Genomic DNA, 14,200 nt, shown 5'->3' with positions numbered 1-14,200 from the left:
CATTTAAATGTATTACCCAATGGGATGCATAGGCTAATGCCCTTATTTAATATGCTCTTAAAGCACACCCATCTCTCCTCCGTGTTCTTTGTTCCTAAGATTTTATCCCAATTTATGCCTTCTAGCAAGATTCGTAGTTTAGGGAAGTCTGCTCTTTTGAAATTTAGTGTCTTTGTATTCCCCTTATGTTTCATATTTGTGTGATTTATACTGAAGCCAATTGACCTGTGATCGCTGTTACCTAAATTGCCCCGTATTTCCACATACCTGTTTAGGTCTGTATTGTTGATAATCACTAGATCCAGTGACGCTTTATTTCTAGTTGGTGTGTCTACCATCTGACCCATAAAATTGTCCTGCAAGACATTTAGGAACTGGCGAGCCTTAGATGAATGTGTGGTTCCCTCCGCCCAGTCAATATAGTTAACTATATTGTGAATGTATGCAAAAAATAAACAAGACATTTAAAATTGTTGTAAAAAATATGGTGATAGGTAAGAACCAGAAATGCACAACTGGAATAGTGTTGGTTTAACCCTTGCTAGTCTTGGTGTAAGAAAGTCTATTTTGTTCTAAAGTATTATCCTTGATGTGAGATGAAAAAGACAAAAGTAAAGAAGAAAACTTGATCAAGATTTTAGTTTAGTTTTTTTAGTTCTTTTTTTCTAAGGATTAATGTGATACAGAAAATGAATACACTAAATAACAGATAGAGGTAAAACTCAAAAACATATGTTGGACCCTCTGTAACGGGTTATTTTCCTCTCAATTCAGATAGGAGCTGGCTACTGGGCCTTGAGGGATTAAAACTAGATGGGTCCCATTGGGATATGTTTAGCAGTAAGAGTGCACTTTCAAATCTGTAAGAGATTGATGATCTTCCTTCAAGGAGTTGATAGAATAGGAGTAGTTATTAATTTGGAACAACATTTGAAATGGATAGTCCTACTTGTGTTGGATTTGTGCTCTTTGTAGGATGGTGGTAAATAGGTTTGAAGGCTTTTTTGCTCAAAGGGAGACATTATGAGACAATCAGTAAAAATTGGTACTGCCTGCTTATGACTTTAAAATTTGCAGCAGCTACCAGGATTCAGTCTGCTCTTTCTGGCCATTGTTGCTTTAAAATAATATAGCTTGGTAGGTCAGAATTTCTAGTTTATATCAGGCTCTGTTGATTATATAAATTCTGACCTGAGCTGGAACTGCATTGAGAGGGTTTCAAGCATCCAGTACTCACCTTTTTTTGTAAGGGGCATGCAGTTGCTAACTTTATCAGCTGAAATAGTAAAGTAGAATAAAGATTGGGAGCCTGATCCCAAACCAGGCTATCAAAGGAAAAGGGGGCAGTTGGACTATTGCGGTACAATAAAAACAGTACAATGAATAATGTAACAAAAAAATATAATTGTAAAAGTTACAGATGATATTACTGATACCAAAAAACAAATCATCATTAGATATTAAAAACATAATAGCGATACACATGTATGTCACCAGGGGGTAGTCACAATAAAGCAATTTATCACAGATGTCAGTTTCCTCTACTAGTTTTGCGGACATTAACTGCTTCATCTGGAGGTTATCTGTGATTAGATCAAAAAAGCAAAATGATGATCGAAAGATAGAAAGATACAGAATGATTACCATACAGCATCAAGATTGAAGGAGTCTTTAAAAATAAAGAATTGGCAAGAGCTACAGAGCTTACCCATGCTCCAGCAAGCCTCAAGCCCATAGTGCTACCACCTGATAAATCCTCCCAATCTTTATACTACTTGATTTCTGGATGACGGTACAAACTCCTATATCTTTATTACTGCTTTTCATTACAAGAGGTCACATTTAATCTCTCCCTGAAATAGTAAAGTGGTAAACTGAACCCTTTAACAATCACCCACATTTAAGCAAGGCTTGGTCTAAATGATGTAGATCAATGCTTGGTTACATTGGGGATTTAGTTTGGCAGGATACGGTTAACAACTTACCTGCCCTTTACCAAGGCTGGATATATTGCAGATCTATCTTCTTGACACCTAATGAGGGATAACTAAGGGTTCTTCCCACAACTGACTTACCCATTTGACGGGGGCCTAGCCAATCAATGTATTTTTAAGGTAATTCCACTTAACATTTCAACTAATTTATTGAGTAAGGAGGACCATAGACATGATTTGACCAGCCAATGCAGAATGCCACCCAAAAAGTTTTCCAGTTTTGGCTAAATCAGAATTCTGTTTATTTTGATCATATCTGTTAAAAATTGAAATGTACTTGGTTGTAATGGGCTCCCACATTTTGCATATTCTCATCAAACTGTGCACAGACTAAATATTCAGTATGTTGTAGTAATTTATAAATTTTAATGTTATCCCCAATACATCCAATAGGTCATGCTCCCCATTGCATGTGGCACATGGTTCTTCCCATTGTTCCGTAGATGTGGATGGAGAAACTCTGTGCTCTGTGACATGTGACGAGGGCCATGTTCTTCACTCGGTCAGTAAGACAGGACCTAAAGTCTTACAGGTAAGTCTCCAGTTATTAATTTTGTATGTTGAAAAGGTACAGCCTGCTGTAAGTGATTCTGTTCTTGCTTAAAACTTTTCTAAGGTGACAACAGTCTCCTTAGAGGTGACTGTGTTACTCAAAAAAACTGAGCTCTGGACATCTTTTATCCAAATATATTCTTCAATAGCCACAAAGGAAACAAATTCACTTTGTGTGCACCACATGCTTTAAAAAACCCAGGTATTACATTCTAAAAGATAAGGTGACAGCACCAATATGCTGTCCATAGCCTGTACAAAGAACAGAGCTGTGGGAGGAACCCAGAAACTCCACTCAATACAAGCTGCCTGCAGAAAACTACAAGACGGGTGGAGTCAAGACCAGTCACCCTGCACAAAGAGAGAGAGAGCAGCAGTGACCGTTTTTTTTTTTTTTTTTTTACATGAAACTCCTGCACTAAGAGAAAGTTTCTCACTGGATAACTGCACAGATCTGGAAAAAATACAAAAAGCACATCAGATATTTAGACAATATTTATGTCTGAGTTGACCTTGAAGTTGAGTTGGGTGTGACCCAATGCATAAGCAATATCTCTGCTGAGCCTTTGATTGTGGATCAAAATCTCAATGTGTTATTGAGGAAGACTCACTTAACGTGGAGCCCCAGAGACTCAGTAGGAAGTGAAAGAAAATATCTCCTAAATGAAACCCCCTCCTAGACAGTTGTCACTGGAAGAGGTGTCCCTATTGGGGAATTTCATTCTCACTTCCTGTTCTGGGGACAGCCTTAAAAAACCTTAAAGCTCCTATTACTTTCTATGTTGATGACAATGGTCACCAGAACAATCGGGAATAGTGACTTGGAGGCACAGACAGCAATAAAAACACTTCCTGGCCAAAAAAAATTGGGTTTTGATACATTTTACACTTGACTATATCTAACCTGTTACATCAGTAGAGTAGTACACTTTCCTTATGTAAAGCACTATTTATATATGATATACTGAGCCATTAGGACACCCTTTTAGAACAATAGTTTATAAAGCATTTGCCAGGATTTATAACATCCCACCAAGTTTTTAAAAATGTAATTTGTCACACTAACTTTCTTTATTATTTGTCTTTAATAATTACTATGCACTTTTCTAATTTATTTCAGGATGCAGTGCTTAAATGTTCTTTTGGAAAATGGAATTTGATGGTAACTTGTGAGCGTCTGGATTGTGGAGTTCCCCCTTCATCACTTGTATTTCATGCAAGTTTTTCTTGCCCTGAAGGTACACGCTTGGGGAAACAATGCTTTTTTACCTGCCTGCCTCCTGCGAAATTCCAAGGTAAGTAATTCAGAGAGACACTGGGGCTTATTTGTGAAAGCTGGAGCTAAACATTTTTTTTAACAAAAACAACTGTTGTTCACTTGTCCAAATGATGTGCTTGTCAACAGAAAACTTCATCTGGTGCATTGTATGATCTATTTGAAGCACATTCATCTACAGCTATGGTCAAATGTTTTGAGAATGACACAAATATTCATTTTCACAAAGTCTGTTACTTCAGTGCTTTTAAATCTTTTTGTCAGCTGCTGCTATGGTATACTGAAGTATAATTACAAGTACAATTAGTATAATTACATGAATGGTCTTGGGATGCTTTACTGTTGGCATAACACAGGACTAATGGTAGCGCTCACCTTTTCTTCTCCAGGGAAAGGTTTTTTTTACAGATGCCCAAAACAATTGGAAAGGGGATTCATCATAGAAAATTACTTTACACCAGTTCTCAGCAGTCCAATCCCTGTACCTTTTGCAGAATATTAGTCTGTCCCTGATGTTTTTCCTGGGGAGAAGTGGCTCTAATTGTCTTCAAAAAAGGGACCAGTTGTGCTACAAAAGCAAATTACTTCTTCCACCATCCTCCACCATCCTCCACCATCCTCCAAAAGTCTTCCCCTCACTGTGTGCGCAGATGTACTCACACCTGCCTGCTGCCATTCTTGAGCAAGCTTTACACTGGTGGTTCCCCCCATCACGCAGCTCAATCAACTGTAGGAGACACACCTGGTGCTTGCTGGACTTTTTTGGGCACCCTGAAGCCTTCTTCACAAATGCAGTGGAAATGTTTTTTATGGCATTAAGTTCATTTTCATGGCATAGAGGGACTTTGCAATTAATTTCAATTCATCTGTTCACTCTTCATAACATTCTGGAGTATATGCAAATTGCCAGCAGAAAAAACTGAAGGCAGCAAACTTTGTGAAAATTAATATTTGTGTCATTCTTTAAACTCTTGGTCATGGCTTTATCATACCCACAACCAGTGGCCGCCCCACTAATCCATGTGCCTGGCCCTTAATCTACATGCAGGGTGCCAAACCAATAGATTTCAATGTTTTTTGTTCTTTATTGAACCACATGATTAGAGCCAGAGGCTCTAATTGGCTTCAAAAAAGGGACCCAGTTAAACCCAGTTAAAGCTAGCGTCACTGCCCACAACACTTCAAGAAGCAAAACCAGGTTGGACCTGTTTTTATAACATTCAATACATTCATCTCTATCTGCTTTGGTAGTGGAAAGTGAAAGACTATAATAATTTAAAGTGAAGCTGTTGGCTAGAAAAAAAAAATGAATATGTGGACCCCATTGAGTCTGGTTTTAGCTTCTTAATAAGGGCTTGACTTTCCTGACTTTAGGCCTGAGTCCCACCTCCTGTCCTAAGCTCTGCTCAGTCTTTGTTTCCTTGTCCATTGAGGGAAATTTCAATGCAATGAAAGGCTGGTTTGCACCAGATGCTTTTCAATGCATTGTTAAATTGCATCCAGGACACATGCACATTATTTTCCATCATTCCAATGGCCCTAATGCAGACCAATGTGGTCAGTCCAGTTTTTTCAACAAGAGTACAACATGCTGCATTTTTTGTTTAGAGCGCATGAAAATGCACTTAAATGCATTGGAATGCATCTTGCCCTAATAAAAATAAAAAAGAAGGAAAAAATGCACTGAACACATTGAAATTGCATCAAAAATAGGTTTGCCACATCATCCCTTTAATCCAGGACACACATTAATTACACAGGTTCTGTGGCTGATTAAGGTGGTAATTAAACTCATTTGGTGCCTTATCTGCATTAAATCAGCCTCAGAACTTGTGTAACTAATATGTGTCCTAAATTAAATGGATGATGTGGCAACCCTAATCAAAAATGCATAAAAAAATGAGTGTAAATGTGTATGCAAAATCACATCTAGAACGCAAAAATTATGGCATGATAAAACCTTAAGGACACTTTTATTAGACTGGTGTACGGTGGTAGGTGTGGCATTGCTCTGAGGCAGGACCTAACCTTGAAGTTGGACATATTGAGCTGTCTGTAACTAAATTAAATCATGAATAGAGGAGAACACAGGTGAGTGTCTGGTAAAAGCTGACTCTTTTAGTGCCTGCTCTAAAAAAGGGCTTTTGGTTTTGTATCTTCACTTGGTTTTGTTTTCGTTCTTTTGTATGTTGAAAACATGAAAATATTTCAATAACATTTACCCTTTTAAAGATAGGGCTTTACTGAAATAAGCTAAACTCAGATAAAACTCAGACTAGAAAAATTATAAAATATCTATTTAATTATGTATTCGTAACTCAAAAAAAGTCCCTTCTGTTGCTGTCAGCCTCCTCCAAATCTCCAAATTCCTTTTCTTTGCTGCTGTAATCCAACTTCCTGTTAAAGGTTGGCTACATTTTTTCTACAGGGTCACAATTTAGGAATGTAGCCAACCTCTCTTAGGGCCGGTTCACACAGCGGGCGATGCGAGGCGACACGACTCGCCTCGCCTCGCTCCCGCAAGTCGCCCCCGTTCTGTACAATGGAACCGTTCTGAGAGGAGCGACTCGAGTCGCTCCGACTCAGAAAAAAGGTTCCTGTACTACTTCTGGGCGACTTCGGGGGCGACTTGCATTGACTTCTATACAGAAGTCCTCTGCAAGTCGCCGCTGAGGTCCCCGCAGGTCGCGGCGAGGCAAGTCGGAGTCGCCTCGCCTGCAGTGTGAACCGGCCCTTACTCACTCCTAAAATGAACTGTGAACTACAGACTGTGGGATTTGTAGTGTGCATAGAGCGGCACAAATTACCACAACTAACGTGCACTGTGCATTTCAAACAAACGGAAGTGAAGGGAAGGAGAGGTTCTGGAGCTCATGGAGGACATTGCAAAGACAGAAAGAAAAACTGTAATGAAAAATACATTACATGGCTATTAGGTAGTGGATGTGTATGGATTTTTTTGAGAGAATATGGATATTGTTTAGTGTCACTTTTAATCATCCAATAGGTTTGCCATGTGTTCTCCTGTCTACTTCCTTCCTACACTACATCTGAGAGCACGATGGCAGTAAAATGTATTGTAAAATTGTCACAGTGAATACAAGAATGCTAATTATTCCTTAAAATGTTCTCTAAATCCTAAATACAGTGACCATTTTTATCTTGTGAAAGTTTTTTTAAAGAAAGGATGAAAAGCTAACCTCTCTTCTCCTGGTTTCAGGAATGAATCAGTGGGTGACCTGTATGCAGGATGGTCTTTGGTCTCTCCCTGAGGGCTACTGCAAGATTGAATGTGATGCTCCAACACCCATTCCCCATGCAAAGCTGATCACAACTCGCTGCCAAATGGGTAGCCACGATGTGGGATCAACGTGCAGATACAGGTGTAAGCCAGGCTACCATGTAGCAGAAGCACCTGAGCAACGGCCTAGGAGGTTAAAGTTATTGTGTGCTTGTCTAAATATACTACTAGCAGATGCTTTTGTACCTTTGTCTTAATCATGTTCACAATTCTTTCTCTGTCTTTCAGACTTATCTTTCTAGTTACTGTCTTTTTCATGCGCTTCTCTATCAGTTATTTACATTCACAACATCTGATCTTTAATTTCAAGGAAATGTGTAGTCATTTGTTTTCAGGTTTTTTGGTTAGGACTTAAAGCGGGAGTCCGCCGTTTTTTTTTTTAAAGCCAGCAGCTACAAATACTGCAGCTGCTGACTTTTAAAATAATGACACTTACCCGCCCAGCACGCCCGCGATGTCGGCACCCGAAGCCGATCTCTCGATCATCTCTCGGGTGCTGCCGCCGCCATCTTGGGTATGGGAATCAGGAAGTGGAGCCTTGCGGCTTCATTTCCCGGTTCCCTACTGCGCATGCACGAGTCACGCTGCGCAATAAGGATGGTCCCCGCTGTCTCTGGGATCCGTGTGTTTCCCAGCAGGCAGCGGGGGACCTTCGGAAAGGGGCATAGATTCTGCGGAAATGGGCGTAGCTTCTGCAGAATCTACGCTGGAAGTGGGTGCAGATACCTGTACTGTACAGGTACCTGCACCCCCCTCCCCCCTGAAAGGTGCCAATTGTGGCGCCGGAGGGGGGGAGGGTTCCAATGAGCGGAAGCTCCACTTTAGGGTGGACCTCCGCTTTAAGGGGTTAGTTCACCTTAGTAACAAAAAGCACATTATGTAGTTACACTACAACAAAGCAGTGTGCCCTGTACTATTTAGATCTTTTAACCATGCCTTTCCTTTGGTAATACACCCATGGACATTATTGACAATAACAGCCATGGTTTTATATGGCTCCATCCATCTTCATCAGCACAGAACTGGCAGAAACCAGTGGGACCCAGGTACACTCATCTACTGTTCGCATAATCTGGCTAGAAGTGGTCTTCATGGCCAAAAAGCCATGCCTCCAACGTGGAAACGAGGCTAAGCAGCTCAAAAATGTACAAAAACATAGAAATTGGCATGCATATTCACAATAACAGTCACTGTTTTATATGACTCCATCCATCTTCTTTCAGGGCAGAGCAGCCATCAGAATGAGTGCTCCAGAGTCCCATGGGTTGAGTATGTGCAATGCTTTCTCTCTCCTGTCATAGTCCCTGGGCTCATCTCTTCTTACAGGAGAGAAATCACACAGCATGTGCACTGCCCCGGGAAAAGGACAGTATTCCCTCTTATAATACTAGGGGGCGCTCATCCTAATGGATGTACAAAGAATGGAACAGAACCATATAAAGCAGCGTCAGTTTTTTTGGCAGGCTTCTGTTATCATAAATAAGATCGACAGAGATGTTATCAGGAGGGGAAGCATAGTTATAAGATCTGGTTAGCATAGAGTGCTGCTTTGGTGTATTGTTCCTGCATAGTGTATACCTCTCAACTTTGGAACCTGAGACTGAAAGACACCTAGGAAAGGATAAGACATGTGGAAAATCGCACCTTAGCTAAAACGGACATGATTAGAATGCACTGAATATTGAGGTTGCTTAAAGGGGCATGAATAAATAGAATTTAGGCTTACATATAGCATATACTGTACATAGTCTGCAGCCCTTGTACCCACAAATGACTCCATAAATTACAACATAGGGCTCACAAACATAAACCTACAAATCCTGCCATGTATACATTTAGATACGTTATTGCCAGTACTAAACAAAATATACTTGGTACCCCTTTATATCAGAGTCACCCTTCACATCAGAAGTTTCTCCTTCACATCAAAGTTCCTCCTTTCATTCAAAGCCCCCCCCCCCCCTTCATACCATGAGTCCTTCACATCAATAGCCTCCCTTTACCTTTACATCATAAGCCCCACCAAATCAGAAATCACCCCTTTATATGAGGCGTTCCTCCCTTCACGCCAGAGTCCCCTCTTCAAATCAGGAGTCCAACCTTCACATGAGGAGTCCCCTTTTTACATCAGAAGTCCACTCCTTCAAACCAGATCTCATCCTTCAAAAAAGAGTGTCCCTTTACATTGGGAGGCCAACCACTTACATCAGGTTCCATTCTTTCAAATCAGAGTAAACACAGTGGTTGTCCAAGGAAACTATGCAGCAGTCGAAAGACTACACATGCTTACTTCTCTTCCAACATTGGAACATGTCCAGCAAGTGTCATCAGCACAAAACTGGTGGAAACCAGTGGGATCCGAGTAAACCCATGTACTGTCTGGAGAACTCTGGCTGGTAGTGGTCTTTATGGAAGAATTGCTGCCAAAAAGCCATACCTCCAATGTTGAAACAAGGCTAAGTGACTCAACTATGCACAAAAACATAGGGGGCTGAACCTTTGGAGATGCTTTATAACATAATAGGTGGCCTGCAGTACTTGAGGCTGCTCACTAGCAACAGTGGGGTCTTGATTGACCCCAGAGGAGTTTACTAAGGTTTTAAAGGTAGGAGTGCCACACAAGCATGTATAGTCCTTGAAAAGATTTTATTTTGCAACAGTCAATGCCTTTTTGGATCTCAGTACTCCCCATTTTAAAAACTAGACAATAGAGAAATATAGAAATTCCTTAAAATGCTTTGTCAGGACTTATAGTTTCCCATTCATAGAGGACTGTGAATGAATGATGTAGCTGGGCGGGGAGAGCCCCACAAGGCCACGTTTTTTTTCAAACAGTGACAGTGGGTGCCTGGAGAACTTGCTCACTCCCTATCACTGGGGAGGGGGAAGAGGCTGCAGCTGCTGGAACATGTTACATGTTCCACCCTAAATATGGGTGAAACATGTAACATGTTCCAAAAGGTGAACTTGTCCTTTAAAGAATAAAGTAAAAAAAGGGGGCGACTTGAGTTGTGCTCTCTTTTTGTAAGCTATAGTGCTTAGGGAATATTCTGTTATGTAGTAAATGTTTATTAATAAAAGAACAAATGTATACTGTATATAGTTCAAAAATAACATAAAACATGTATAAACATAGAAAAATGTAAAATAAAATATATTCATAGCTGTCATTTAACATGACTTGGCAACAGACATAGAGGTTGATTTACTAAAACTGGAGAGTGCAAAATCGAGTGCAGCTGTGCATGGTAGCCAATCAGCTTCTAATTTAAAGTACTACTAAACCCAAGACCCTGCATTCACTATATCTGGTCTCCCGCAGTACACAGAACATCGAACTGCAATAGCTTTAGTAAATATAAACTTAGAAATACCTTTTTCAACAGCAGTATATAGCAGTCTTGCGACTTCTATTAGTGTCTGGCTAAAGCTTGTAGGAGTTTTCATTCTCCCCTGATTGCCCTATGAGGCTGCAGGACCCCTGACCCTCAGTCTGCACTGTAGTGATTGGCCTGTGCTGATCACCTGCACTCTCCCCAAAAAAAAAAAATTCTCTAGCAATACACACCAAACTAAGAATGTGCAGCTTGTCCCCTAGCCTCTGTACTATCCGGAGGGGGCTTGGGGTCAGTGGAAGAAGGGGAGGAACAGAGAAGGCAGGTTCAAACAGCCTTTATACAAAATGCAGAGGATTAACCCCTTAGGTTCCATAGTGAATATAACAAGCATGCTTTACTGCATATACAGACTGATTTTACTGTTGATGGTTTAGTAACACTTTAAGCTTGTTCAATTAAGCTTTTTACAAAAAAACTGGAAGCTGATTGGTTTCTATTCAGAGCTGCACCAGATGTTGCGTTCTCCAGTTTTAGTAAATCAACTCTATAATCTAGCCATCAAACCTGACACATTTGTTGAAATGATTGGTGCAGGATCATGCGCACTTGTATAGCCCAAGCTTTAAATTGCACACACCAAATATTTTAAGCAGCACTGAGCAGGGAGTGGACGGACCAAATATAAGACCAGTTTTATCTCATAATAACAAATAGTTATCTATAATTTTTTTTTTCTTATGTGGGCACCGTTACATGCATTCTCCCTGTCTGCACCAAGCTTTCTTATGTTTAATGATGATCAAATCAGGACATTTGTCAGTTCAAGAAATTTTGATACACCTGTTTTAGCCTGCTGCAATTTCTCATCTGCATAGAATCACTCAAATCAGGACCCAAATTGGGAATGGAGGGAAATCTTCCCACCAGGACCTAGGGGGTTATTTACTAATACTGTGTGGTGCTAAAGCTGGTGCAGAGCTGCATACAAGCCAATCAGCTTCCTGGTTTTATTGCCAAAGCTTAATTGAACAAGCTGAAGTTAGAAGCTGATTGGCTCCTATGCACAGCTGCTGGGAACACAAGTTTTAGAAAATCTGCCCCACAGAGAGCTAAAATAATCAGTATAACTAAAGGCAAAATGTTTTCAGTTTTCAATAGAACGAAGCGGGATAAGAACACCTGTCAGATTTCTATTGTTGCTGAGAGATTCACCCTCTCTATCTGTCCTGTTTACTGTTATTACCAAGAATGAAAGTAAAATTACATTTCAGATTACAGCAAGCAACCAGAACAGGAACAGATGGAAAATCTTCCAATTGGGAAACTAGTTCTGGTGACCCTGAAGACAACCAGGGATTTCCTCACTTTGGAGAGATTTCCCCTCACTTCCTGTTTTGATAATCTCCCAAATAAAAAAAATGCTTGCTGTAGCTGAAATTAACGTTTTGGATTAACATACACTTTAAAGTGAAATAACACATTTACTTCTACTCTCGCACTAGAATGTGGATGAACACATTAAGAAGAGTTTAAAGGAGAAGTCCAGCCTGAGCTCATTTGACTGGGCTTCTCCTATGGGTCACAGGAGTGCAATTCCTTTTGCCCTCCTGTGACCTGTTTTCAGCAGAGAACTGTCTGAAGTTCTCTCTCTTGGCAGACGTCACACAGATCAGTCCAGGCACCGTGTCATTCCGACTCTGGGAGTCTTGATCCTGGCCTGGACTGATAGGTGTCTCAGCGAAAGGCTGAGATGGCCACTCCCCGTCCCTTTACAGGTCAGCGCTCCAGTGAGCGCAGAGGAGCGGAGTAGGAGAGCTGCTGATTGACAGCCAGCAGCTCTCCACTCGGGGAGGTGAGAGAAGTGAGCCATTACCAATATTCGGTGGCTTGGTTCTCAGTGAAGAGGCGGCAGGGGACAGATGCAGCATCCACCTAGGTAAGTATGATTATGGGATACAAAAAAAATCCCATACTTCTCTTTTAAGTTGAATGGCAGAGAGTAGAATGTGGAGGCAAAATGTTGTTAATTCTTCAAACAAATTCAGATTTACAGTAGACAAGAGATTTTTTACTTGTTTCACCGAAGAAGGAATTGATTTTATTAGTATTATAGAAACAAACAGTCATCTCAAAGGAGACTTAGGATATTTACCAATGACAGTTCTATATTCTCAAAGCAATTATGTAATCGTGTTTTTTATGCTAAGCATTTCTCACCTTTCTCTATCACATCTGCAGTCTACACAAATTTAATATTTCAAACCTACTTCCATCTCCTCATTTTCTACCAACTGTTAGAATGTATGACTGATGATAACACATTAACACTTACAGAGTGATTATTTTCTAAAACTGAACTTTTGCTCACTCGTACTTATAGTAATGTAAATAACTTATCTCAGCCACCTCTCAAGCCAACTGTGTATGTGTCATATTTAATTTCTTATTTATTTATGAATTATGTTCTCATTTCTGGCAGTTGCACTAATGAAACTCACTTGAATCACGAGGACTTGATAACAAAGTTAATTTTGTGGACTTCTTCATTACTGAAGCATTAGAGGTTTATAAAGCTCAAATACCTCCTGGACTCTCTAAGCCTTTGTTCTTGACCCAGTTATTAGTTATTTTGTCTGAAGACGAACAAAGGAAATATAAATTAAAAAAATAAAATAAAATATGTGAAAAATGTTTTTGCTCAAACAAATTTGCTTGCAAGATCGCTTTCCTGCTATGTCTAGTACATGAGTACACAGTATAAGAAAATTTTGAGATTAATACTATTCTACAGAATATGTATCAATTGCTTGGAGGGCTAACTAATACTGAGTATGTACTGTATATACAGTATATGTGTTAATAAAATACATCAGCATTTATCTGGATGCTTACAGGGGCAGGAGGGTGGTTGGTCAAGCAGATCTGATCTGACTGATGTTTGGCATAAACAGGATTGAGTTCTCAATAAAGGAAATCATTCAGCCCAGCCTAGCTTTTGTGCCAAATCAAATCAAGGGGAGGGGGGAAGAGAAGAGTGGTGGATGCAGAGGGTGGCTCGAGCCTCATATTTCTGGGGACCAATTGGCAAAGGTTTTCCAACCTGCAATTGCTGCTTCTCTGGACATTGATCAGCTAGCAACTGCCTTGCCTGGTTAACTTATCATCATTACTTTATATGAGTGATTGGCAGCTTTAGCCAACACTATATATTCGTATAAATACCGGTAGTTATGCTGTATGTATGTATTAATATAAATAATACAGATCTTACACTTTAAAGCCCAACTCTTTGCTTTTTAAGTTTTGGATAGAGTGGTTGAGAATTAGAACGTCTGTCAGATGTTTATTGATACCTGTGTCCACTTCAGAGGGGTTTCCACTTCCCCCATTGGTACATAAAAAGCAAGTTGTGTGGCTGTTGTGCTGGCCCAATGGCTTCATACCCCATCTGAATATTTTCAGCATTTTTAGCACAAGGAATCAGCAATTGCAGCCTCTATATACTGTATCTGCCCTGAAGGCTTTTCTTTAAACAGTGTGTGTAAAATAGTGTTTTATAAATACTTTAATTAGTCACTATTACCTGATAAGTTTTGGATAGATTAATGAGGGATTGCAACTTCTGGCAGGTGTTTTTTGCTATCTATGACTTCATTGTGGATGTTTCCCAACAGTACTGTACCAAAAATACTTAATCTTGACAGTACAGGACACAGGTTGACGATTCATAGACCCTGGG

At 40.0% G+C, this 14,200-nt stretch overlaps 1 protein-coding gene across 3 annotated transcripts in view; it reads left to right on the top strand.

Moving 5' to 3' along the window:
* The window catches only part of PAPPA2 (pappalysin 2), a 366,677-nt gene that overhangs the window by 269,545 nt on the left and 82,932 nt on the right, over positions 1–14,200 (top strand). For all 3 annotated transcript variants that reach the window (XM_077453193.1, XM_077453192.1, XM_077453191.1), the window contains exons 15-17: positions 2,388–2,526; positions 3,667–3,841; positions 7,043–7,256. In XM_077453193.1, the coding sequence (XP_077309319.1) occupies positions 2,388–2,526; positions 3,667–3,841; positions 7,043–7,256 (528 nt within the window). The remainder of the gene's footprint in view (positions 1–2,387; positions 2,527–3,666; positions 3,842–7,042; positions 7,257–14,200) is intronic.

This window comes from Lithobates pipiens, unplaced genomic scaffold (assembly GCF_037356315.1).
Source record: "Lithobates pipiens isolate NorthernLeopardFrog02 unplaced genomic scaffold, aLitPip1_a1.2 Scaffold_23, whole genome shotgun sequence".
NCBI lineage: Eukaryota > Metazoa > Chordata > Amphibia > Anura > Ranidae > Lithobates > Lithobates pipiens.
The sequence above is the reverse complement of the archived record's forward strand: the minus strand, read 5'-3'. Positions and strand labels throughout refer to the sequence as shown.